Raw genomic sequence first — 27,501 nt, forward strand, 5'->3', positions numbered from 1 at the left:
ACACACACACACACACACACACACACACACACACGGGTGGACATACAAACTCATACACACAATCACACAAAACATACATTACCGACACACACATAGTCAGAACGTCCGCTTCGCCTCAATGCAACCAGAAGACAATCAATAGTGAAGGCAGAGCCACAATACTGTTCTCCATCATGACTATCAAACACACACACACACTTTCTCTCTCAGATCGATGGCGGTCCGCTGTGTCCACAGTTACCGAGCATCGACCCCGTCTCTAATGGCGGCCATGGAACCTTGGGAATTAGTGTGTGATTGATTGACAGACGGCTTCAAAGACACACACATCATATAGGACCAGTGTGTGTGTGTGTGTGTGTGTGTGTGTGTGTGTGTGTGTGTGTGTGTGTGTGTGTGTGTGTTTTCCCCTGTGGGTTGTCCATACATTGTTTACCCATCTCTTTTTCCTTCATGTGCATATCCTAATGCTTTCTGAAGGACAAAAGTGAGAAAAGAGGAGGAGAAGACAGTAAGGAAGAATTAAAAAAAGTAAGAAACAGGATTATGACAGAACAGAAGTGAATCGTCAGCATAACATGATCAACATCGCCAGGGCTGAGATACCAACTCATCAGACATCAAGAGGATGATTGTAACGATGGGAAAAGTGGTTCTATTAAAGAGTTTTTAACATCATCATTATTGAAGTCATCACTTTATATGAAAGTCCAAACTGATACGTATATATTTAGAGATCTGTATTTTAGTTTTTGTGCTATGTCAAACATTATTCTAGGCCTTGTTATGTCGCCTGCCTCATTTGTATTTGTAATCATTGTTTTATTGCTTTTAGCCAAAGGCTTTAGGGATGGCAATCTTGGTTGGCCCACCACTTTAGTTTTGACTGAAATATCTCAAGGATCAAGATGAAATTTGGTACAGATATCCATGATGCAGGATAAATTGTATAGACTACCACTACCATGATCCACCAATATATCTCTGATTTAAAAAATGGATTCATACAAAGTTTGGTATAGACATTAATGTTTCCCCGGTTGATGAATCCTAATGACTTTGGTGTGAATAAATTTAGGAGGAAGAACCAGAAAGTTGTATAGTTTGCCCTGAACTTGGCGAAAATGTGTTTTTGCACCCTGGACTTTAAATAATGTAATCCCACACTGCTGTTTTGGCCAAAGTGAACCCGAAATATACATAAGATGTTGAAGTTTTGAAAGACAAAACGTTTGACTTCAGGCTTTTCAAAGTAAGAGCATAATTGGTTGGGAAAGACTGACACCTGACAACATTAAAAAGTAAAACAAATAATTAAGCTTTCTGTAGCAAAGTAGGACAAACGAAATCGAATACAAAGACTTTTTTCAACTTCCAAGATATGTTTTACTTTCCTGACGTGAGTTTTTGATTTTGTACATGTGAAAACTGAAACAAAACGTCCTGTTCTCAACACAGCATCTCGTTTTGTATGTCCAGGACTCTGTCCTACATAGTCCTACAGTTAGGCTAAGTCATTAACGCCACCCATCATAAAAAAAGTGAACCATTTCCTGCTACTGTAAGGCATTTTTCAGTAAAAGCATTCACCTATTCTAAATGAGATCTGACAGTGTCCTTCCACAGCACAGTGCGTCAGGATGGTCTTTAATAGCTTCGACTTCGTTGGTGGAGACTGTTGGGTGATCTTTGAGAGTCCTAAACCCCCCTCCAGAGCTCGCGTGAAACCCACCCCATTTGGCTGTGGTCGTAAATATTTAATCCGCTGTACCTACATCTCTGACGAAGTGCTCTGAACACACTCTCAGAGACGGAGTGACACTTTGAATAAAACAAACAGGAAAACAGAGAAATTGCTCTTTGTGTTCTGAATTTAGAAACACACTGTTCTGGCCTTTTTTTGTTTCCCCCCCCCCCCCTTTCTTCCTGCGAGCACTCGGAGTGCCAGTTTACAAATGCAGTCAATTGCTCTTGTGCTGAGTCAAATAGATTTCAGCTCGGCACTCGGGCACTTAGGTCGCCCATCTTTAGCTTTCACTGGAAGTCTAAGACGCCCATTTGGAACCATTTTACAGCGGCCATTTTGTGTCTTCTCTAATAGACACAGACAGTGGCTTTGGAGTAATTGTTTTTGCCTTTTACAGTCTTTAAGATGTTTTTGTGTCTGAACAGCTCGACAGGAAGTCTCAAGCACTGCATTTGGTCACCAGAATCAATTAAAACTTTCCATAAAGTTTTTCCGTATGCATTGAGAGAGTGACTGGGTTTGTAGGTCGGTGACTTAAGACAGTAACAGCTGTAGTGTCAACTTCCTGTTGAAAGTCAATGTAGAGGTTCAGTTCAATAAAAAAAACTTAACTTCTGTTCTGTTTGTTAATTACTGGGAGCCTTTGCAAAACTAGACCCTCCCCACTTCCACTCTGACACGAAGTGAACTCAAACAGCCAAATCGAGCTCCCTAAAGGGGTATTTGATCCAACTAACCCGCGTAGGGTAAAAATACAGCGGCCAACTTTCGGACAAACTACCCTCTCCCCAGCATAAATAGGATCTGACGTTACCGCTGCACTCACTGCTATAATATGTGTATCAAATAAAAAACAGTTGTATTGTTTTTTTAAAACACAATATAACCTCTGAGCTACGTTGTTAACCTGTGAAAGGTGATATGAAATGTTAGTGTAGCTTTGGAAATTAAAAATCCTGTTGTTAACCAGCAAAGTCACATGAAACTCACATTTGAAAGAAAGGTCGCCCATCGTGCAGCAAAGGGTGTTACACATCTTCAACAAGCTGGCATCGGTGTTTACTCGGCATTTGAGGGTTTAACTGCCCACTCCGCCCTCATTGGTTTCAGATGGCACTCAATGTGGCGGACCCTTCGCATGAACGCGCAAACGGAGTGGAAGTAGGTAGGGAGAGGGAGGAGCAAGCAGTTTTGTAGAGGCCCATACTAGCTAACATTATTTACTTGTTATGGATTGTTTGAGGAAGTCTGGCGGAAGTTAGGTTTGGGCCAGAGTAATGCACATGCGCAGTACCGTTTGTTTATGTTGTTATCGCTGAAAGCGTCTATGCTCTGGGGTTCTATTGCCTACTTATATCAATGATGAGAGCTTCTATTTCCTGCTGAAGTCAAGTGTTAAGCATCAGGCAATACAACCCTTATTGGTTATTCTCTAATTAAGTCAACAATAAAGGTTTCTATTCTTAAGTAAATGATTGAGCATTCAGTTAAAGTCTCAGTTAAAGTCGCTACTTATTGGTTCTTTTATCTATTAATGTCGATTCTTAGGGTGTATAATTCCTAAGAATAGTGAATAGTCTGGATTTCTTTGCCCAATAACAACAATAGTTTCAAGTTATACTGCACTAGTCAATAAGTATGTGTTCTTTTGCTTAATAAAATCAGTGGACAAGGGTCTATTGACGTTTAAAGTCAATGTTTAAGGTTCTACTGGTCAATAAAGTCCATATAAAAAGTAACAATATAAAACACAAGTCAGGGGTTATGTATCATCTAATAAAGTCAATGGTTGGATATTCCATTACCTGATTAAATTCAATGGTTTAAGACTCTATTAGGGTTGGGCCATCGTAATTGTCCCCCCCGCCAAGAAATTAAAAATATTTATTTTTCACATTATACCACCGTGTGAAAGCATGTTTTAATCCTCAGACATTTTTATTATTATAATTTGTAAATTTACCTGCTATGCACCTGCCTCTGACTTCTCTTCTTCGCACACTCACACTTCCACCTCAGGTCTCTAACTGCAAACACACCGGCTTGCCCCGCCTCTCTCTGTCTCTCTCTCCATGTCTGCTCCCCTGACTTTCTCCATCAGCATGTTTTATAAAGTCGCCGAAAAGACAACTCGTCTTTATTCCGGATATTTCCAACTGCAATTTGTTTTCTGCTTGTTAATGACAGCCCATCAAACGATTGAAATGTGGTACAGATGGACATCGGCATGAGTGTTTTTACTGTTTCCTGGATCGTGCTTCTAGGATATCCACTGTGTCTGCCGCGTCTTGTATCATAATACCACTTTTTTTTAATTAAGTATATGCCCCCGCCACCTGATGTCACCGTCCTATCCCGATGTTTTATTGTAGACACTATTACCTATTAAAAGCCAATGGTTAGCGGTTTAAGTCAGTAATGAAGGTCAGTGCTGTATATTGACTTTGAAAAGAAAAAACTGAAAGGTCAAGCCATGGAAAGTTTGTTTTTCATGACACTGTATTGTCATTTTGAGGGAAAAAAACAAGTTTATTGTTCCTTCATGTCTGAAACATGGTGGACTGAGAATGTGCTGTGGGTTTTTGATTGTACTGTGAGTTGTGTTCAGTCTACAAATCACCAAATTGGTGGACATCACATTTTTTAACAAAATACCTCCTCACCCCTCTTTTATTAGCAGTAATTAGTTGCAGGCTGGTAAAAACAAGTGGTTCAGAGTGCTTTATTGTAATGAAGTGCACTGCAGGTTATTATAGTTTATAACCTCATTGATTTTGTTCTGGCAGAACTTCACACTTTTAGTGGTTTATGGGCAAGGGATCATTCAATTAAACTAATCTTCGAGAGTTATGCTGTTTATTTAGTCCTTTTTTGTTTTAGTTTGATGTGTCATTTGCTGTGATGTAGAGCAGTGGAAAATACACTAGAAACCTGCTTTTATTACCCATTTTAGAGCAGATTTTCCCTCTTCTGTCTAATTACTGATGGTTTGCTCACCAGTAGTGGGCGCTAGCAGCCACACATCACTGTTCATGGTGTGTGTGTGTGTGTGTGTGTGTGTGTGTGTGTGTGTGTGTGTGTGTGTGTGTGTGTAGGCCTCGAATAGAGTAAAAAAAAGGGGGGGGGGGGGAACACGATGCAGGAGGAGGAGAGATGAAAAAGACTTAATGTCACTTTAGTCCTCTTCAGCCGTCCTCCCTCCCTCCCCCAGTCTCTCTCTTCTCGCTTTCCACTCCTCCTCCTTCATCGCTCCCTCGATCTACCACCCTCTCTCTCTGCAGGTGCACATAAGAGTCCTCAGATGAGTGTATTCTTTTCATGACAAGATTGAAAGCACTTCATCTGTAACCTACACAGAGTACTTGTCTCTGTGTGTGTTTGTGTTTTAAAGTGTATGTGTGTACGTGCGCCAGATGTGTTGATGTTTGTGTCTCTGCAAAAACATCTATGCAGTGTGACTGTGCATGTGCAAAGTGCTTTGTAAGAAGTGTGTGTGTGTGTGTTAAGTGTTTGTAGGTTTATTTAGGTGTCTCTGTATTCAAAGTGTTTGTAGCTGTGTGTGTGTGTGTGTGTGTGTGTGTGTGTTAAAAGACAAGGCGAACCATTGAGCTGTTTTTGAAGTGAATTAACAAGTCAAATGAGTGCCGCAGAACCCTGCATAGGTTACCACACACACACAAACACACACTCCCACGCTTATCATCACAGCTTCTTTGTTAAGGAAGATGAGGCCAATTAAACTGATATCACTCTCTTGTTGTCGTTTATGCCTCCTCCCTTTCTCTCTCTCTCTCCTTTCTTTTTCACCCTCTTTTTGCCTGTTTCTTCTTCTTTCTCCTCCCTCTGCTCCATCATCCATTTGTCTTTCCATTCACCTCCTTTACTTTCTTCATCTTACATTTTTTAACCTCTAGTTCCTCTTCCTTCACTTTTTCTTCTTCCATCTCTTCTTTATCCAAATGTCTCCCTTCTCCTGCCTTTTGACGACCTCCCTCCTCCTGTAGTCTTCTTCTTTCTGTCTTTTTACTCCTCATCTATTCATCCTTCCCTCCTCATCATTTCCTCTCATCCCACTGTTTTCTCCAAACTCTCTCTCCTCCTTCTCCTCTCACACTCGTGTTTTCTAACAGTGTGATAAATGTCCATCTGTGATTGGCCGATGCCCCCCATCGGCGTGGCGCCCGCGAGGTCGTAAACAACAGCCCGTCTCCCCCGGCAACGTGGCGTCTCCATGGACGCAGGGCCGCTAAGACGACCAACTCTGCGTGTGTGCGTGTGTGTGTATGTGTGTGACTGAGGCAAAATGCGACATGCGACGACTGCCAAGTCTGTGTGTGCGTTGTGTATATATATGCTGTGTGTGTGTGAGAAAGAGCTAATGAGCGATCATAAGTGAGCAAATGTTTTCTCTGGGTTCCACTAATGTTCGACAAACACACACACACTTCTGCACACACGTACCTGGTGTGTGTGTGTGTGTGTGTGTGTGTGTGTGTGTGTGTGTGTGTGTGTGTGTCATTAGTATGCCACAGTGAGCTGTGTCCATATGTCACTAAATACAACCATGTTTTATTTATCCTGGAGAGAGAGGGGGAGAGAGAAGAAGAAGGCCAACAGTCACTGTCAAGGGGGACGGAGAGAAGGATGGATGGAGGAGAGGTGAAAATGGAAGAAAAAGGAAATTGGTTAAAGATTTGCAGGAATGAGTAAGGTGAGAAGGAGATGTGAAGGTTGAGATGAAGAAGAGCAGGAAAGAAACGAAGGAGGTGAGGATGCTGGAAGAGTGACTGAGATGGCAAGTGAAATATGAAAGGATGAGATAAGCAAAAACAGAGAGGATGAAGGCGAGAAAGGAAGGTAAAGAGTGGCCTAAGTTGGATGGAAGGAGGATAGAAGGACAAAGAGGAGGGGAGCAGAAGAGAAGAGCAGCAAGATAGCAGGTGTGAAGTTAAGGTTGAAACGAGGGAAAATGGGAGGAAGGAGAGGCAAAAGGGTAGGAAGGAATGATACGGAAGGAGATAAGGAAAGGGTGGAGGGAGGAAAGTCAGAAGGAGGGAGTACCAGAACAGGGAAAAAAAGGAAAGTGAGATAAAAAGGAGGGAGAGAAAATTATGAGGGATTGTGGAAGGTGAGATGAAAGAAAGAAGGAATGAAGGAGAGGACAAAAGGAAGGGAGAACGTACTGAAATAAGGACAGGTCAGAGAAAAGAAGGAAGTTGAGTCAAGGAAGAAGAGAGAGGAAGAAGAGCAACGAGAGCAGTAAAGGGAAGGAAGGAGGGCGGCAGGAAAGAGAGGAAATGGAGAAAGTACAGAAGTATAGGAATGACACAATGGTAGAGGGAGACGGCTGAAATAAAGGAGAGAATATGGAAGGAAGGAGAGAGAGGGAGAAATGAAAAAGGAGATAGTGAAGTAGGGATGACAGCGTGCAGAAATAAGGGAGGGAGATGAGTTGAGAAAGAAGGAGGGAAGAAAAGAGGGAGGGAAAGAAGAGGTAGGGATGGACAGATGGAGGAGTGGGACCCCAGAGACGTGTCATTCATCACACCACCATGCAGTCTGCACTCGTTCACCCGCTCTCTCTCTCTTTCTGCAGGTCTTTTTCTCTTCTTCCTTTCTTTCCCTTCCTTCATTTATTCTCTTGTATCCCTGTCAGACTTCTAGATAATGTTTATCTTTTTTAGCTTTCCTTCCCTCCTTCCACTCGTTTGCTGTCAACTCCTAAACAATCCGTCTCTCTTTTCTTCCCACCATCTCTTGCTCTGTATGTCCCGTTCTCCCTCCCTTTCTCTTTGGCAGTCGTTTTTAGGTTTCATCATCTCCTCTGGCGACATCCCTCTTTCTTCCCTCCATTTTTTCGCTCTCCGTCGCTCTCACAGCTTTTTCTTTCTGTCCATTTTCACTATCAGTGCCGAAAAGAATAAGGTGTCGATGGAATCAAAAAGAGATGGATAGGAGAGGCTGAGGAGAAGGTTGTAAAGAAAGAGAAGATTAGGAGGAAATGGAGGCATGGAAGCATAGGAGACAAAATCGGAAAGTGAGAAGAGAGAAAGCGGGAGAGATGGATGGATGAAAGGAGGGAATGGAGGAATCTGGTGGAGGAGGGAAAGAGGGATGAAAAGACGTAAAAGAAAAAGGTGCAGCAGAAGGGAAAAAGACGGATGCAGAAACGGTGAGATGGAGGGGTTATGTGGAAGGAAGAAGGAGGGATAAAACAAGGAAAGGGAGAAGAAATGGAGGGATGTTTTTGAGATTCAGAGGAAGATAAAATGAGGAAGGAGAGGAAAAAGGGAATCAATGACAAAAAGAAAGGGATATGAAAGGGCAACAGGAATGAAGGTAAGAGAAGAAAAAGGATCAGTGCTGCCTAATGTGGGCCTAGTGGCCAACTGTGGTACTGCAAGAATAATATTTTTCCCCATAGACCTTTAATGTAGAAGTTGGTTGGTCTGAAATATCTCAACAACTGTGAGATAAATTATCATGACATGTTATGCATGGATTCACTGAGCCCAGGAGAACATCAGCATCATCTTTGTTAGCATGCTGATGTTCACAGAGCCGCTAGCACAGCTGTAGACTCTTAAATCTTGTTAATCCACGAAGACTGGATTTTAATTGTAAAACTCTCCGTGAGCCAAGTAAAGCTATTCTCATGTGCATGACAGCATCTCGGTGTAAGTGTTGGAGTCCAGTCTCAAAATACACGCAACAAAACAACAACACACGGATCCACTGGTCATGTTCGTATACATAAAGACAGCATTCCACAAACTGAGGGGCACAAAATTAACACAACATCCCCGATTGGCATAATTAACACGCACACACAGACGCACACAGACAGACTATGGGTGATGTGAAATTGGGGCTCTGGTTTATGCCGTATCTCTTCACCTCCCTAAAATATTAGCCCTTCATCAGCGCACACAGTTTTGATTATATGTACGCTGTATTTCATCTATGATTTGTTAGAGCTAATATTAATGTTAATATTAATGTGTGTTGTCCAGATAGTTACAGATACTGGCACAGCTCTCATTCACGTGTTCCTTGAATGGTCCCATCAAATGGTCCCAACTGAGTTGTGAAGTCTCTCCCAACTTCGGTATGTGTTCATATGCTCTTAAGTCAGAACATGCAATCAACATGGATGCTACTACAAAGATGTGTTGGATTAGCATTATCAGAGCATCTAAACACTGGCATACATTCTCTAGTTTATTTAACTGGCCGTATTGCCCCAGTTAAATAAACTAGAGAATGTATGAATCCACAGAGAGAATGAACGGGAGGAGTTGAAGGAATAAAATAGTATAAAAGAGATGAAGAGAAACTATGACACACTCGCTCTCTTACCGGTGTGTGACAGCAGGTTGGGGGACAGCAGGCCGGGGAGGCCCGGGTGCATCAGCCTGGGGCTTTCCTGGATCCCTGCACCAGAACAGCGCTTTGGAGGACGGCCTGGACGAGAGCTGGAGGGGGAGAGACGGAGAGATTAATTACTATGACACAGAATTAGATTCACATTGTTGAGTACAGAGGAACTGTTGATGTTGAGCTGATCTGATTCAATGTGATTTTTAGGAATGTTTTATGTATTTATTAAGTCTGTTTATAATCATTATACTTACTATACGTTAACTTGTGTTTATTTTAATTGTTAGTATTTTCAGTGCTCATTGTGGCTGAAAGTGATTTTCTTGAAACTGCAAATTTCATGATAAAAAAAATCTAAGCATTTTAACGTGAACAATAAACATTTTATCATCTTTTGATGAAAAACCATAACATTTGTGACCGATTCACTTTCTGTCAATTTACTAGTGAAAGTTACAGCTGACTGTTTCCTACAGTCATGAAATCCCCTTTTTTAATTAAAAAATCTTTTAAATGTGGTGTTGGTCGAGCATCACTTCAGCAGAGGAAGCTGACAGCTAGATATTCCAGCAGAGACAGCAGGTCGCTCAGACGTAATCAAATCACAAACTGACAACACACAGGGCACAGTAGCTTCAACAGAGCGCTCTCACTGGCCGCCATACTGGAGTGTAGTGAGGTTACACTTGATTGGCTTATTTCAGGACAATCCAACAAGCACTGGCGTGAAACCTGACTGGTCGTTCTTATGGTCAGTGTCTCCGGGGGGAAATGAAGTGACAAGCGCAAAATCATCTTTTCTCTGTGACATTTTCACACCTCAAAGTACTTCACCCAGCAGAAACGGCGGGAGTTGCCACGTCTTAAAATATTCCCAGTTTAGTTAAGACGGAAAGAGCTCCATCTTTATCAGCTTTGACATGAAAGGAAGAATCCTGATGCAAGATATGGAAACAAATATTTGATTTGTGATAAATTTGTTGGGACTTTGTGATGATGACATAAAATTTGATAAAACAAAAAAACTTCAACACTACTCTATAATATCCAAATGCTTTAATTGGTTATTCAAGCTTTTATTTTGTGTAAAGCGTCCAGCTGGTTCACAATAAAAGCTCTCTTAACAAACAGGGCAAGATTCTGGGAATCTGGGGTTTTACATTATACAGTTAAAGATTTACACATGCTTGGTGTTTTTTTTTAGGTTGATTGCAGTGTTTCTAGTTAGTAGTTATGTATTTGATTACTTTCAGGTCAACTAAAATCAATGATTTAGTACTTTGCATTGTGGATTTTATTCCTGGCAGTGTGGAACACATATAGACCTTTATGTTGGAACAGCGGGGCGGCTGTGGCTCAGAGGTAGAGCGGGATTCCCATTAATCGGAAGGCCGGGGGTTCAATCCCCAGCTCCTCCAGGCTACATGTTGAAGTGTCCTTGGGCAAGATACTAAACCCCAAATTTGCCCATGGTGGCTGTTCCGCCAGTGTGTGAATGTTAGTTTCTGTTTGAGCACTTAGGCTTAGTGAATGAATGGTGAATGCAGATGTAGTGTAAAAGACGGAGCATTTACATTAAACAGAAACTTTCCTAGAAAGGTTTCCTAAACTAATTACAGGGAAGATATAAATATGATTTTATCATATTTTTTTCTGATATCTGGTTGCTGTGGGGGACTTCTAAAATTGCCAACAATGCCGTCTTGTGCACTGTCTTTGCAGCTGGAAGACTTTTACTGTGAAGAAGCCACAGGCAGGAAACTAAATACCACTTTCAATCAATATAACTTGTAGATGTTTAGGCCTTTGCTGCCAAAGGATCGGTTTAAATACAAAATGAGAGAGACGGAAAAAGACACATTAGTGTTGACTGGGGCTAAATATGCTAACACTGATGTCTCACACCCATGCACAAGCACATGAATACATGTCGTACATGTGCAAGTGAGCCTAAATACACATCTACAACACAAGCATCTCTCTCTCTTTATTACTGTCACACACAAATACATAACCTACTGTATTATGCATGTGCACGTAGGCATAAATAAACAAGAATTCAGTAACCGCACACGTGCAACTAAACATAAAAAAAAAAAAGGTACACACACACACACACACACACACACACACACACACAGGAGGTGCGCATGCAGGCCAACTCTCTGCAGGGTGGCTAAGTAACAGATGGCCATCCAAAGTCATTTACACCTAGAGAGAGAGAGAAAGAGAGGGGACCAAAAAACTAAAACCTGTACAAGACATCACCACAGTGCCACCGGATGAAGACAGAGTAGAATAGAAGAACCCCCAAATGAATGTATGGCTTAGAATAGGACATGAAACAGAAGAATATAAAACAACTACTGTATAGAACTGTAATAAATCAATTAAACGCTGTTTGTCTGCTCTAATGTAAGCTGCTAACACAAGCATGTCAAGCTGCCTAGCTTAAGACCTACAGTAGTCATGCTAACCCAGCTAGCTAAACTAGCTCGGTGTAAAAGTGCTCTTTATTGGATTTTACACTCAATGTTACCCGAGATGGTGTTACTCATCAGTTAGCCTCTTCTCCAACCATTATACCAATAACCTTGTGTATAATTTTGGCAGTGTGTGCATTTTGGATACGTGCACATATTTTTATACTTGCAGTTTCATACTTTGCACTGTAACTGCTGCACAGCAGTTTCCCCTTAAAAACTTAAAGCATCAAAACAGGGATTTCTAAATAACAGTCTGATCTTACATTTCTCTCTTATCATACATAAAGTATCTGTAATACCAAGGATATAAGAACAATACTGCTTCTTTATGTCTTCTACATGGATCATTAACAGGTTAGGACAATGACCTTTTGCCCGAGACGTGCATCTTCAGCCTGTTATCATGATTAGCCATCAAGTGCATATTTAAGACATGACTTTTTTAAATGGTTTAATAGGGTAAACAAGTCTACTCAAGTTCATTAGCTCGTTTTTAGCCACATAGACACAATGTTGACTTTGAATTTTGAGTAATAAATCTGTCATTGTTTCATTGTGAACTACAAACATGCAGGTCTAAGGCCAAGGAGTGCGGCGCATAAAGAAGGGTGAATTATTATCCAATGATACAGGAATCATAGAGTGGATTTTTTGGGCTTTTGAGGAACATATTGAGTATGTCGGTCAGATCCCACTGGAAGTGATGGTGGGTGTAAAAAGATGTGGAGAGAAAATGTTTTGGTGTGTGATTCTGAACGTGAGAAAGACACACACACCAAGCGAGAAAGAGGCAGAGGAGCATGAAGAAATGAAAACATGAACCTTCACTTTTCCCCTGAACTCTGCTTAACCTCTCCTTCTCTCTCTCCTTCAATCACACACACACACACACACACACACACCTGTACAATAGACACACTATTCTCTCTCTCACACAAACACACAGGTGTTTGCATTCAAACCTTAAAGCCTTTCCATCATCAATCCCCACCCCCCCCCCCCCCACACCTTTCATCTCCCACATACACACACACTCACAATGGATACATGTTACAGTACCAGGTGTGTGTGTGTGTTCATCTGTATCCATCCATGCATAAGCAACATTAAGGTGTGTATGTGGATCCACGGGAATCCATGCCATGTGTGTGTGTTTGAAAAGGACACATGATATCGCCTTCTCATTAGCCTTACAGTTCTTTGTTCAGAGTAATGACTGCAGTGTGTGTGTGTGTGTGTGTGTGTGTGTGTGTGTGTGTGTGTGTGTGTGTGTGTGTGTGTCCCGTAGGGTTGCCATATGTTGGGCATTAATCCTCGTCAACGGTCCACTCTCCTTACTGCACCGAGCACAGGAACAAAGAGCAGGTCACACACACACACGTACTGTAGAAGCAGAAGTACACACACGTTCAAATATATACTCGTGTACACACAGATACACACTTGCATATGGATGTACAAACCTGGCTAGAAACACACACACACACACACACACACACACGCACACATAATCTCACTGCCAGTCCACTGACCTACATTCATGTGTTAACCCTCAACCTTGACTGTATTCAAACCCTTAAATAGAAACAAGTCCATTTGTCCTCCCCTGGCTCTCATTTCTTCAACTAAACCCTTGAAGTCATTACAGGACAGGTAAGCCAGTGACCTTTGACTCCCCGACCTTCTTACTTGCACAAAATCACACTGTGGGCAGCCATTCACTGGGAGTCTTTAAATTTCCTACAGGACGCAGCAAGCAGAGAGAAACAGTGTGCTTCTCTCTTTTTCCCCCCTGTCCCTTCTTGTCACCAGCCAGTCAGATTAGTTAGCCCCTCCTTGATGTTATTTTAGTTTCAAAAGCAAAGAAAACACAGTAAACAGGAACAAATGTCACCAAATAAAAGACTGCTTGACCAGAAAATCTATAAACCGATGATATAGATATTTATATTGTACCTTTCGTGGTTATAATTAGTGAGGCAAATTGTGCTCCCACTTTATTTTACTCAAAGGTTTAACCTGAGAGTGGACTAAACCTATCACCTAAACCTTTGTTTAGTCCAGTTGAACCTGACTCTGGTTTATTTTCCTCCTTGTTACAATACGACCGCATCGAGACCGTTTGGATCCCAAAGCTTTTCTGTTCTGGCTGAAAAAAAGTCCCGAAGCTGAAAAAAGACTCCAGCAAAAGTGGATGTAATTTTTTTTTCAATTATTAACAACAGGCGATTGAAATAAAACAAAAGCTTCAGGTTAGCGAGATAGCCTTACAGCATCAGAACCCTATATTTTTTTTGTTTATCTCACTTCATTAATCACATTCATTCAACTTTAGGTCTGCTAAAAATTCACCCCCCAGCAGTGGCAGTTGGCACTACAAGGCGTACTCAGCTCCTGTGGCCAGGTGCGCTATCTGGACCTGGGCTACTAATGTAGTATGTTGCCTTCAAGATATTTGGACTGACAGGACACTCTTCATGATCTTCTTGCTCTCCTAACGTTCTCGCTCCTGTCCATGACACATCTGACCAGTGTGCTGAGTGAACGTACTCTCGTGGCTGTTAGTGATGTGTTGTTGTGGTATGCTTACATTTTGTTTCTGTGTGAAAATAATCTGAAATGAGGGGAAGGTTTACAAACTCTTCTCATTTACATTTACTCATTTGGCAGTCGCTTTTATCCAAAGCGACTTACATTTGAGGAACAACATACAAGCATAAATACAGTAAGAGATCTACAAGTGACAATAGATACTAGTAAGAGCAGCAATAACTTAACAGCTAATAGCACATGTGGCATCGTTGGGGTAAGTTCTTTCTACATCTGCTGATTCAGAACAGAGCAGACAACATACCGGTTTGAAAATTGCCTTAAATCTGGCATGCCTGGTTGCAGGACTGGGTATGGCAAAATGTGTCCATAAAGTATTTTGAACTGTGAAGTACCAGAAGCTGGCACCAAATGTCTGGCTAGATTCATAATCTTGTTAATTTTAACTTTGTTGAATCAGATAGCTCCTGATTTAAATCTTTCTGCCACCTTAAGATTGTTCTGTTTAGGAAAATATCTTTTATGGCTTAACATTTCACATTTGAAAGCTTCATTTGTTAAATGAAAAAACAAACTGAAATATAATAAAATAAAATATGCATTTGTAAAATTAAAAAAATGTGTTATCACTATCAGCCTCTGATGGAAATATGTGATAACATGATGTGATCATCATGGCTCGATTCCAGTGACAGCTGATGAATGATAATGAATTGTTGTCCAGGCTTTGCGAGAATAAAAAGACACCTTGACAAAGTCACTCACAGTGTAAATCTACATTTAGCTGCTTGTTAACATCGCTCTTTTTGAGCGTTGGTTTTGAATAAGAGCTAAAAATGTCACTACAAGAATGCTTTTTCTCATCTATGAGAGTCTGATTTCAACTGACGTTTCAACAGACAGTTTTCATTTGGAAAGGACGACGTCTGAGCTCAGAAAATAAATGCTGCTGTGGACGGCGCCCCTTTCCCTGTTTTGTGTCGCAAATCAATCCAGCAGATTCCCCTTCAGAATCAGAGTGGTTCAAAAAGGGATTGTACAGAGTGGAGGCAGCTAGAGGCAGACCGTCTGCTCGTGTTTGTTTGCAGTAATTATAATAATGTCTCATAATTAAAGAGGCAATGACTTATTGATGTTAATTAAAAAGGAGACAAACTGCAGGTTTGAAATGTTTGCTGCTGATATATTTTTTTTAGCTTTTTGATGACCTTTTAATTGGCCCTGAGCACAAAAACACGCCACGAATGGAAAACGTGGAGCTGACATTTTACACACACACACACACACACACACACACCCAGATGATCTGTCGAGCCACCTTGAAGTAAGTCTTCCCACTTTGACACACACGCACCCTCGCCTGTCCTCCCAAATGGCCGTTTCTATGGCGACGGAGCCTTGATCAATACTCCGTCATTGGCTCTGATGGCCGGTCAGGGTCGGTCACACACACAAACACACACACACACACACACACACACACAAACAGGCATGGCGGTGAATAAGCACGGACTCGCTAACACGTTTGACAGATTGATTTAGCTCGGAACGTGCAGAGGTCACACACACACACACACACACACACACTGTAGTTTATCAAAGCCTGGTGCGGTCAATACGTGGAATAGAGCGAGGGGTCAACCCTCTTTAGCTAAAATCTTTCATCTTTCTCTCCCTCTTTTCTTTCATCTCTCCATCAGTTTCTCCTCCTCTGATTTTTGGTTATTTTCCCTCCTTTTCTCCGTTCACAGGTTTTCTATTTCGTCATCTTGAGATCTTTCTGCTCATATTTAGTTTCTTCTCACTGAATCAGCTGTTTGTGGTTTTTGTATATTTTCTGGTCTCCAGATTAAATTAATTTGCCTGCCTGGATCTTGCTTTGAATAAATTATTTAGTCATCTTGAGATTTAATCTTCAATTCAGTAACTTTTATCTCATTTGATTAATTTAAAAAGTTTTCCTCTTTGATCTGATTTTTTATAATTTTTGTGTTCTTTGTTTTTTCCAATGCATCTTGTTACAAATTGTTCACATTTCACTTAAAATAAGTTTGAAGTTGTAGGTAACACATTTTCTAAATCTCTGCACAATATTTCTGTCCCTTATGGTAACTTTACTCATCTATTATTAGGATTTCCTGATTGCTTCTTTAGTTTTATCCTCAGGGTTGTATCTGAGGAAGCGTCCCATGTTGAACCATTTGAACTTGAAAAAGCAAAAGGTTGTTCATTTGAATGTGGCATCTTCTCAAAAGTATTACAAATATAATTTAAATTATTATTTTTTTTAACTTCCCCTTCATTTAGCGCAGATGGGAATCATTTCACCATAGAAAGAGTAGTACTTTTTTTTACATTTTAGCTTGTTAACCGTCTGTCTTTGAACTGTAGTACTTTTATAAACTAGTTTTAGTGTCCACCTACACAGATATCAGACCAACATAATCTCCGCTAATATAGGGGCAGATATAGGGGCGGAGATCCCTTCACCGGAAATTAAATAAAACTTATAAAAATGATAAAAGTTTATTTTAATTTCTGTTCAGAAACACCCCTCTCTGCTTCGTTGTCACATTTCTTTTTTATCGCCCTGTTAATCTGCCCATCTCTCCGTCTATCTTGTCGTCCCCTTTTCATCTTCTCTCCTCCCCCAACTTGAGGTCAAATGATGATGTCACAACCTCTATCGATTGCCCGCCGTTTCCCTTCCTCTCTTTCTTTCTGTCTCTCTTTTTACCACCTCCCTCTCTTTGTCTGTTTTCTGTCTTCCCACATCTCTCACCCATCATAAATCGTGTCAGACATACATCCCCTCTCTCTTTCCATCTCTCTCTTCCTGTGTGTGTGTCTTTACTCTTTGTTGGTAGCAGAAGAACAATCTATTCTTTTTAAAGAGACACCAGAGAAATGGGATATATGTCTGTCCACACACACACACACACACACACACACACACACACAGAGGGGTATCATAATCATGGACGCTCACGGACTCACAAAGTGAACGAGAGACAGATAGACAGAAGGAGAGAGGGAGAGATGGATGTTTACTTTCCTGTGGGCTTCCGCCTCTTTGATTGGACAGATGAATGACTTCATTGTGTTTGTGTGTGTTTGTGTATCTGTGCGTTTCCCCCTCTCTTTTTGACGGAGGGAAAGAGAAGAGAGGCGAGCAGAAATACACAGATATATAGCTAGAGACAGAGGTAAAGTGAGGTGGCCAATAATAAGTATTGATTGATAAGGGAAGTAGAGCGAGAATAATAAGGGAGAAAAAAAAAAATCACCTTAAAACACAGAGTGGAGGGAAACAGGAAAAGTATATTGATTAACTGATGACAGCTCTCTCCTCTTCTCATCCCTCGACTTTTCTTCCCTTTATTTATCTATGATCTTTCTCTGCTTATTGTAGTTATAGTCATCCTCCAACTCCCTCTCTCAGTCTGTATTTCTTTTCTTACATCTGCTCCCTCAGGTGTAACAGCCACTACGCATTTCGAAGTTGAAATATCTGAGTGTTTCCTCCTCTCTTCCAGCGAAACGCCGCGGTGGATCCGTGGAGTCTGCTATGTTCGCTTGTTTGCTTATTTTACATAAATTTAATGGCAAACTATATAATAGTAACAAAGTGGACCCACTCTTAAAGCTGTGAGTCGGGGACAGTTCAGAGTGGTAACGTTACTGATTAAGTTTTGCGATCAAAAAATTATACGTTGCCAACAACAGCTAGTTTCATGAACAGATTGATGGGCTGTGTGTCATTGATGTCTTTTACCGTCTTAAAATGTAAAAGCTAAGTATGGATACATGAAGGTTAGAAGGATTATGTTCCTATACAAACCCTTATGTTTAAGATGGTGAGAAGGTGGCTACACAATGTTATTTTTTGTTTCTATTTTTCAAAAAAGGGAGTAAAACTGTATTTTACAGTGAGAAAGTGTAATCACAATACAATCCTCCCCCCAATCATCCGTCGATCTAGCTTTCATCCAAAGATAATCAGTCTTTCAGTCCATCCATCATCCATCTGTTTAACTATGTACAGTACATATCAGTATATATATATATATAAAAAAAATACAAAATAACAATTCATTTCATGCAGTTCATTTAAAAAAAAAATTATCCATCTATCCATCCATCTGCTACACTCTCTCTATCCAGAGGAACAGGTGTGCTACGGGACAAGAGACAAAAACACTCCTGCATTTTTAACCAGCACCTATTAAATATTAAACACCGCACACTCACACTCTCTCTCTCTCTCTCTCTCACACTCACACACACACACACACACAGAGGGAGTGACACACAATCGCTGACGAGACAAGTTATACAGGTCGATGGGCTAACGTGTGTCTGCATGTCTGCGTGAGTGTGTGTGATGGCTTTAAGCGTCATTACCTTACTTCCTAGGCATGTGGGCAAATACACACACACACGGAGAAAGGCAGGGATAATTCATACAGGCATACACGGTGCTCTCACATGTTAGCATTTAAGAGGTAAAACTATAACAGACTCCATGTTCTGTCTCTCTCTTCTCTGTCCGACATCCCCCTCCCTTCTCTTTGAAGTGCTCCATAACAAACTATAACAACAGGAAGTTTTCAATGCGCCACATTGGGAAGGAATGTCACATATGGTATGAGGGAGGGAGGAGAAATTAACTGAGGGAGGATCATCGAGAGAAGAGAGATGGAGAGGGAACCAGATAGAGGCCACGCAAAATGATTTTTCTTTTTTTTGTGGTTTTTTTTGCGCTGTGAACATAATCCCAAATTCTTGTTGGCATGTTGCGTTCGTTATAGCATGTACCCAGTTTGAGCCTCTCATACAAGAGTGTTGGCAACCATAGTGGACATGAATGGGAGATTTATTTCTCGTCCATGGCAGTTTACACAATACATGGGCATGCAGATAAATGTGCTATACTCAGGGCTTAACAAAGTATTCAGGGCTGACGAACAGTAATGGTAACAGCATGGTTGCAGCTACGTACTTCCTCACAGACGCACCAAAACCAGGACAGCCTCTCTTAGAGCTAACTCACACATAACACACACAAGAGCCAGCCCGTCCACATCAGAAGCCATATAGTTTGATTATGCAGCAGCTTATTATTTTGTTAGTCCGCGACCTCTAGTGGCAGAAGAAGTCAGGCGATGTAGTATAAAGAGCGACCGTGTAAGGAGTTTATTGGGAAGGATTAATGAGTCAAGTAAACGATTGAGGTTCGAGTCACGTCTGAAATAAAGTCAAAGGTGAGAAGTTAAATAGCATTTTGTAGATAACTTATGTCACAAGACTTACTTAACGCAAACCACGTTCTTTTCCTAAACCTAACCAAGTACTTTTGTTGCCTAAACCTAACCAAACTACGACAGTTTCACAACATTACCACGTGTTACATGTTTGGTGTACTTAAGGTCCTGTACGCCTCTCGCTAGAGTAGTACTTGCCAACATTTGTACATGTAATTTTGGGGAATGGTCCTATATGTCGTACTTTCCAATGGTCATTTTGGGACAATTTACAATCAACCTATTTTGTCTAACAACGTGTTGAAAGAGCAGATGGTCAAACTTGACAAGGAACCCTTGCTATCTGCTTGTGCCTCAGGTCAAAATGTCAACGTTGCATTCAAAATGTATCTCAAAATATCTCAAAACCAAATAATTTGCAGATTAGTCTTGATGTCTCTTCCTCTAGCTCTACCTCCTTTTGTATTTTGTAAAATTGTAAGTAGTCTGTCTTATTACTTTCTTGTGTTAACTTTTGTTAATTAACCTTGTCACCTATCAGCTTTGAGCATTTTAGCATACTGACATTAGCAATTAGCTCAAAAAGATTAGGGTTAAGGCCTATTTATACTTCTGTGTCAAATCTAAGAAGAAGATACTTTATTGTCACATGTTGCAAAATTCATTCTCTGCATTTAACCCATCCCTCAAGGGAGCAGCGGGCAGCTGCTGTGTAGTGTCCAGGGACCAACTCCAGATCATTACCAGTGTCTGGTCAATGGCACTGACTGGAGAATCTAACATGTTTTTGGTGGTGGGGGCAACCGGAGCACCTGGAGGAAACCGACACAGACACGGGGAGAACATGCAAACTCCACACAGAAAGGACCGGGGTTTGAATCCATTACCTTCTTGCTGTGAGGCCACAGTGCTATCCACTGGACCATTGCGCTGCCCATACCCTGTGCGTATCAGTCCACTCGTTAGCATCGCATTTCCTCCTATCCTCCTACGCATTTCTAGAATGTCATTCTTCGCTGCCATTTTCAAATTCAGTTTGTTTTAGCAACATCACAAAAACTAACTGCTGTTCAACATCTATCAGCTCAAACTCCCAACATGATCCGCTCAGTTACAGTTGCCATTGTTTGTAGAAGCCAACACCAACAAAGAAGAATTTCAACACAGTGGAACATAAAAACACAACCGTCAACTAGTATTTTGGAGGTGTAATTGCAGAGCGACGCAGACCCCAATGCCCGGCTAAGTATAACCTGGCCTTTGTTACAGTGTAAAAAGGCTAGTAACATTGCTAACTGGTTAGCAGGCAGCAGAGTGGCTCACTGTGTTGATCTCTGCTCAGAGGAGAAACATAAGAAAGATGAAGAGCGAGAGAGATGGCGGAGAAGGAGGGATGAAAGTAATGAGGAGAGACGTGTGACACATAAACGAGGGAGGGAGGGAGGGAGGGAGGGGGAGGAGGCGGGAGGAAGTGTGGGAAGTGAGAGACAAAAGTGAAGAAGAAATGAAGAAGAGGAAGAAGGGCAGTAAGGAAAAGAAAAAGAAAGACTTGCCCCAAACATCATCAGATCAATTTCATCTCCCCTTTTTCACCATCCCATCTTTCCTCCGTCTCTTCTCAACTGTAGTTAATTTTCTGCCCCTCCGACTCTCCCTCCCTCTTCTTTTACCTGTCCTTTCCTCCCTCCCTCTCTCTCTATCAATCTCTTCCTCCCCCTCTCCATCTCCCTCTCTCTCTGCAGTTAAGTCAGTGTAATGTAAATGATGTGCCATCGATCGCCCCTGACAGTGCAAGGACGCTCACCTCTTCTCCTCCTCCTCTTCTTCTTCTTCTTCTTCTTCACCGTCCTGTCATCTCTCTCTCTTTTCTCACATACACACACACACTTACTCTCTCACTCTCTTTTCACACCCCTCTCTCACTCTCTCTCCTCGGCTGCTCTTTCCTCCACGTTACATCTTTTATCTCTCTTTCTCCCCTGTCTCTCTCGTTCTCCCTCTCTCTCTCTCTGTCTTTCTATGTCTCTCTCCCTCGCTCCCCAGGCCGCTGCCTCCCACGCCTGTCATCTTTCATCTCTCCCTCTCTCTCTTTCACCAACCATCATTTATGTCTCTCTCTCTCCATCCATTGTTCTTTCAGAGCATCTGCTCTCTCTCTTCCTACCTATACCATCTTTTATCTTAGCCTCTCTTCATTTCTTTCCATCTCTCTCTCTTTGCTGTCTCAGGTCTCTGCAGTCCATCTTTAGCCTCGCTTAAAGGAAACACTGACCACCGCAAAAGGCTCAAAAATCATCTTTTGTTTTTAAATTAAAACGTCCAACTTATGTCAAGTCTAATCATGTGCAGATACATTGTAGCGCCTTAGGTCTCAGGTTTCAGCCACTTCCTCCTAGAAATTATACTCATTTGTTTGCCAAATATATTTTTAAGGGAAGTAAAGAAGTGCTACATTCTTGTGTAGTAGGGTTTAGGCAAATAATAATAATAGCATTTTTATGTATTTACTTTTTAAAACACTTTATTTTTTGAATATCTGTTGCACTGGGAAAGTAGTGGAATTGCTGTGGATTGACATTAAATCTTTGATTTCTTTAAATCTTTAATCATCAAGGAAGTATTTTAATTGGAATTTAATTGGAACTAAAATAACTAGTTTTAAATATGAAGAAAATTTAGTCATTTTAATTTAAATCGTAGGACAGTTTGGTTGCAGTAATGCAAATTGTTGATTTCAAAGTCATCAAATTGAAGACTGAAGTATGTACAGACCTTCAAAACTTTGCAGATAAGTTAAAATGACTTTTTGGGAAACACGTCCCTTTACTAAAGATAAAATAATGATAAACTGTCAATTCATGTTATCGTGCTACAAAATTCAGTTTTCTTCAATTTGATCCCAAGCAAATTACAATTAAAAATGATTCAATGTGTTTTGATTCGTAACATTGGAATAATTAATAAATGAATATCATGAACATGAAATTTACATGCATATTGCCTCTATGTTTCTTTATATTGAGATAGTGATTTCAAAGTATCACTCAGTCTTAAAATGTTGTGTTTATATTCAGCAACAATACATCCCCACATGTGTTTTAGAGTAGCTATGTAAATGCTCTCAAAGCCTCATGGGAGCTGTAGTATTTTTAGCGTCCAGTACAGTAAAAATACCCTTTTTTTAAGTGCCTTTCTCTTTTCATGGAGTTAAGCTCGAAATCAAACCCCTAAACAAATGTCAGCATCCAAGTATGTACGTGATTTGGTTTGTCACGATGTCCTTCCATCTTCAGCTGTCATAAAACTGTGAAACACTGAGAATTAATAACTCGCATAAATGACAAAATATATTTAATCATTGTTATGGCGGCATTTACAGATTTTACAGAACAACTCAGCTGCACCAATGAACATTATTGCTGTAATTCTCAAGTCTGACACAAACAATAAATTATTTGTGTAAAAAGATATTTTTTGATTTGATTACTGATAATGCCAAAACTACTTTAATTACTGTTTTTGTTGTACTTTTATCTTGTAAATGTGTCACATTACATTTACTCATTTAACTGACACTTTTATCCAAAGCGACTTACAATTGCTATTTTTGTCAGAAATCGCACGTCTCTGTAGCAACTAGGGGTTAAATGTCTTGCTCAGGGACACATTGGTGGATGGGTCACAGTGGGGGATTGAACCTGGGTCTTTCACACCAAAGGCATGTGTCTTATCCACTATTCAATCACCACAATAAATAAAGTTGACATTGGCATAAATTACAGGGGAAAAACATTATACAAAATAAAAGATTTGTACAGCAATTATGGCGACATTAGTAAACATGAACCACAGCTTTCTTAACCAAATCAATATATTAATTATGTTCAGAGAGAGAGAGAGAGAGAGAGAGAGAGAGAGAGAGAGAGAGAGAGAGAGAGAGAGAGAGAGAGAGAGAGAGAGAAATCTTATAATTATCTTATCATATAATTTATTCTACTTTGACCCTTACAAACTTCCTCTCTGTTTTTTCTTATTTAGATTTCTCTCTTCCACCACCCGTTCTTCTTCTCCTTCTAATAGTGTCCTCTGATTCTTCTTCTTCTGTCCTTTCTTTCTCTCCCTCCTTCTCTCATCCCTCTTGTCACTCCTTTGTTCTCTCCTTCTTCCCCTCTGTCTCCCTCTGTCTCTCTCTTCTCCTCATGCTCCCTCTTTCCTTTCTCCTTATCCAAATAGAGGACACAGACAATCCAATAAACGCCCCCACTCAACAGCTGGAGTGAGTGTGTGTGTGTGTGTGTGTGTGTGTGTGTGTGTGTGTGTGTGTGTGTGTGTGTGTGTGTGTGTGTTAAGCACAGAGTCAGCAGAAAACTAGGATGACACCCTCAGTGCCGGACAGGAATGTCACAGAAAAAAAATGAGAGAGAGATGAAGAAATAAAGAAAGAGAGAAAGACAGAGAGAAGACAGATGGGAGAGAGAGAGCGAGGAAGGACATGACGAGATAGAGGGAGGGAGGAAGAAGAGAAGAAGAAAACTCTGGGGACTCAGAATGACACATGCAGTATTACTCACCGTCCCCATACATCACACACACACACACACACACACACACGTGTAACCACACACTCATACACACTGAATCTTTCTCTCGAGCACAAACAAATACACAAGGACACCAGAAGACAAACCTGCTCACTTTCTTTCCACCCTCAGAAATGAGCTTGGAGGTAAAAAGCTCCCGCTGAGGATACATGAATTACGGAAAAGTTAAAATTAAGTTCTTCAAAAAAAAAATGGTGTTAATCTTCCCAGAAATTGTAAAGTTTTCTGTGTAACATCACAAATCCAATTGTGCACGATTAATTACTTAGTTTAATTCCACCACTGCATAAAGACAAAGGGTGTCCGTGACAGTATTGTGTGATTTTAAAGTAACGATGAACTAAGTACATTTACTCAAATTCTATACTTACTTATTTCTTATACAATTTTACTTACTTACACTTTACTAGACTGCTTCCATTTTCTGCTACCTTGTACTTCTATTCCACTACACTGAAGTGGTGTACTTTTACCTCTGCTACATTTATTTGACAACATTAATTACTCGTTACTTATAGATTATTGCTACAAAATATAAAGCAAAAAGTAAACCGTTTTAAATAAAAGTAATGTATTATATAATATATGATATATTTTGATGAATAAACTAACCAAATTTATATAAAGTACATTGACATGTATTCATTTAGCCGACGCTTTTATCCAAAGCGACTTAAAACTGCTATGTACGCCAGAGGTCACACGCCTCTGAAGCAAATAAGGTTTGAGGTCTTTCCCAGGGACAGATTGGTGGATGTGCTGCAGTGGGAATCGAACCCAGGTCTCTCACACCAAATCTCCATCGCCACCCCAGTCAACGAATTCAGCCCCACCTTGAACAGCTGCATGCTTCCACACTGAGTAACACCATCACGGAGTTACCTGTCAGTGACGTCATGTTTCCTCCTCTCCTCTTGGTCCGAACTACAGCTAAAAAAGACTCAACTAAACAGAACTTAACCCTCTTAAGAACAAAGCGGAGCGAGTGGCCATATTTGTCCAAACAGTCTTCTTGCCAGATGGGGGCAGCAAACGAACTGCATGACGCCGTTTAACTGCCCAAAATCGATTTTCAGCGTGAAACGTTTAGTGTGAACAAAACCCCCTATAACACGTAAACTGTTTTTTTTTTTTTTTATTTAACGGCACATGGTCTAAATCCATCCCACTACCCACACACACACAGTCAGAGTCAGAAGGTAAGCCTGGATCCTACAATAAGTCCAGTTTTATGACTAGTGTATAACACCAACAGCTGAATCAATATTAGTTTACACTGGGTCACAGTGGACACACACACGCACAAACACACACACACACACACACACACACACACACAGCTCTTTCCTTTCATAAACATACACACACACACACGTCTGAGAATATATTATTATTATTATTATTATTATTATTGCAGATTTACACACACACACACACACACACACACACACACACCCCAAGATTAGCTTTTATTCTATTACACCCTCGTGGTAGGTCGGCTTGGCCATGTAAGGACACACACACACACACACACACACACACCCCAGTATAAAAGTGATAGCAGTAATGTAATAAAATACACACACACACACACACACACACACACACACACACACACACACACACACACACACACAGAGCTGGTTATTATAAAAAATGATAAACATTCAAAGAGTTGTAAAGTTTTACAGTGATGAACTAACATATCAACTTTATTAACGGCTGACTGTTCTCAGGCCGCGGCTGCGTTTTACCACACCCATTTTAATTCCCCCTCTTTTCCCTCCTCCTGTAACAGCTGATATGAAGTCAGAAACATTAAACTGCTTTATGGCGACAAAGTGACTTCAAGTAGAGAGAGTTTCAGAGTTGTTTTTCAGCAGCAGGAAAGTCATAGTTTCCATTTTGACAGAAAGAACTGAAACGTTTGGAAATATTGTTGTAGGAAAAGGTTGAGAGTTTCATTTTAGAAGCTCAAACTGACAGTGCTTTTTTTAAAGTATAGGAGTTACATCTTATCCATCTCCTTTCACTTTGTCGCCTTGGGGCAATATTTCAATATCATCATTTATTAACTTTTAGTGGAATCCAATATCGATAATTAGGCCTGGATATCGAACATCAGTGCTCTTGTGGTACTGACTGAAATGTGTTTGTACCGAAAGCTAAATTTTGCCAGTTTTAATGTCGAGTAGGGCATCTTAATTTTTACATTTAAACACATTAAACAGCTAAGAAGAGGTATAGAAGTCTAGAAATGTGCAGCATTTTAATTTATCTTGTGTTTGTTTTACTGGTTTCTGTCTTGTTGATTTTACTTTCGTATCTTTTGTCTGAATTGTTTTTTGCGAGAACAGTTGCATGGTAAATCTTCTTTAAAGTAGGCGCCAGGTTTTGACAACAAAAGAAGAATGTGGGGACTAAAAAGACCATTTCTGCTGCATCAATTTTCAACTTTTCATTAAAAAAAGCGTTCCCGTGTTCCTGATCCGAGGCTGGTCGGAACTAATGATCCTGTTGTGTGAGAGGTTTACAAACCTGTTCTCACGCCAGGGTGTCAAGTACGCTTTGTCAAGACCCTTTGGTGAGAGCCTGCGTTCCTTTTTGCATTGTTTTTGTGAGTGTAGGGCTCTGCTGTCAAATTAGCAAGAATGATATGCAACGTCTGGTTAGACTTTTAAAATAAAACTAATAGTTACCATTGTGAAACGGTGAAATTTCATAAGGTTTAGGTACAAAAACTACTTGGTTAGGTTTAGGAAAAGATAATGATTTGCAAGAAAATAGCTACGTTACTTATTTGACTTAAATTACGTAAGTTACGTAACTTCACTGAAAAGGATTCAATGTTGACTTTTTGTTTCACATGGGAAACAAACACCAGTCTCCAGGGTGTAAGTCAGTTTTTTGTCCAACCCGTGCACCCGACTCTTCTGGTTATATCTGGTAGTACTTTTAGAGTTGACGCTAAAGGGTGCCAAGTGCCTCGATACCAGACACCGACAGACGTGACAAAGTGCGGCTATATGATATTCTGGGAATGAGAACGGGCTGGATCATAATGTTAAGGTGGCCGACAAGATGGGAGACACCCTGATTTGATATTTGCAATTCGAAATTGAGTGCCTCTCAACAGAAACCTGCAATAGCCAATGAGAGCGAGCTGACCGGGAAGTCTCACCAACATTGATAAAGTACTGCCACTGAACGTAGGCCAGGAGGCAATACAAACTGAATTTCCAGGAAATTTTTATCAACTAAATTTTTGAGTTTAAGCATATACTCGGTTTATATCTATCCACCAAAGTCCGTAGAAACTTCCCAACTAACTGGAGTGACAGCCAAAACCTAAACCGCCTTTGATAAAGGTTATTATAAAATATCAGGTGCCGTTAGTAGGCTGTGACCTTTAGCGACCTCTGATAGGGATCAGACGTCTCTGGTGCAGACAAGTGCTATAATATCCCCTCAGG

At 40.6% G+C, this 27,501-nt stretch overlaps 1 protein-coding gene across 2 annotated transcripts in view; it reads right to left on the reverse strand.

The window, feature by feature from the left end:
* LOC123980399 (dachshund homolog 2-like) overlaps positions 1 to 27,501 on the reverse strand; it is a 109,668-nt gene that overhangs the window by 41,857 nt on the left and 40,310 nt on the right. For both annotated transcript variants that reach the window (XM_046064754.1, XM_046064755.1), the window contains exon 2: positions 9,107 to 9,222. In XM_046064754.1, coding sequence (XP_045920710.1) covers positions 9,107 to 9,222 — 116 coding nt within the window. The remainder of the gene's footprint in view (positions 1 to 9,106; positions 9,223 to 27,501) is intronic.

The sequence above is a fragment of the Micropterus dolomieu genome, linkage group LG12 (assembly GCF_021292245.1).
Source record: "Micropterus dolomieu isolate WLL.071019.BEF.003 ecotype Adirondacks linkage group LG12, ASM2129224v1, whole genome shotgun sequence".
NCBI classification, from domain to species: Eukaryota; Metazoa; Chordata; class Actinopteri; order Centrarchiformes; family Centrarchidae; genus Micropterus; species Micropterus dolomieu.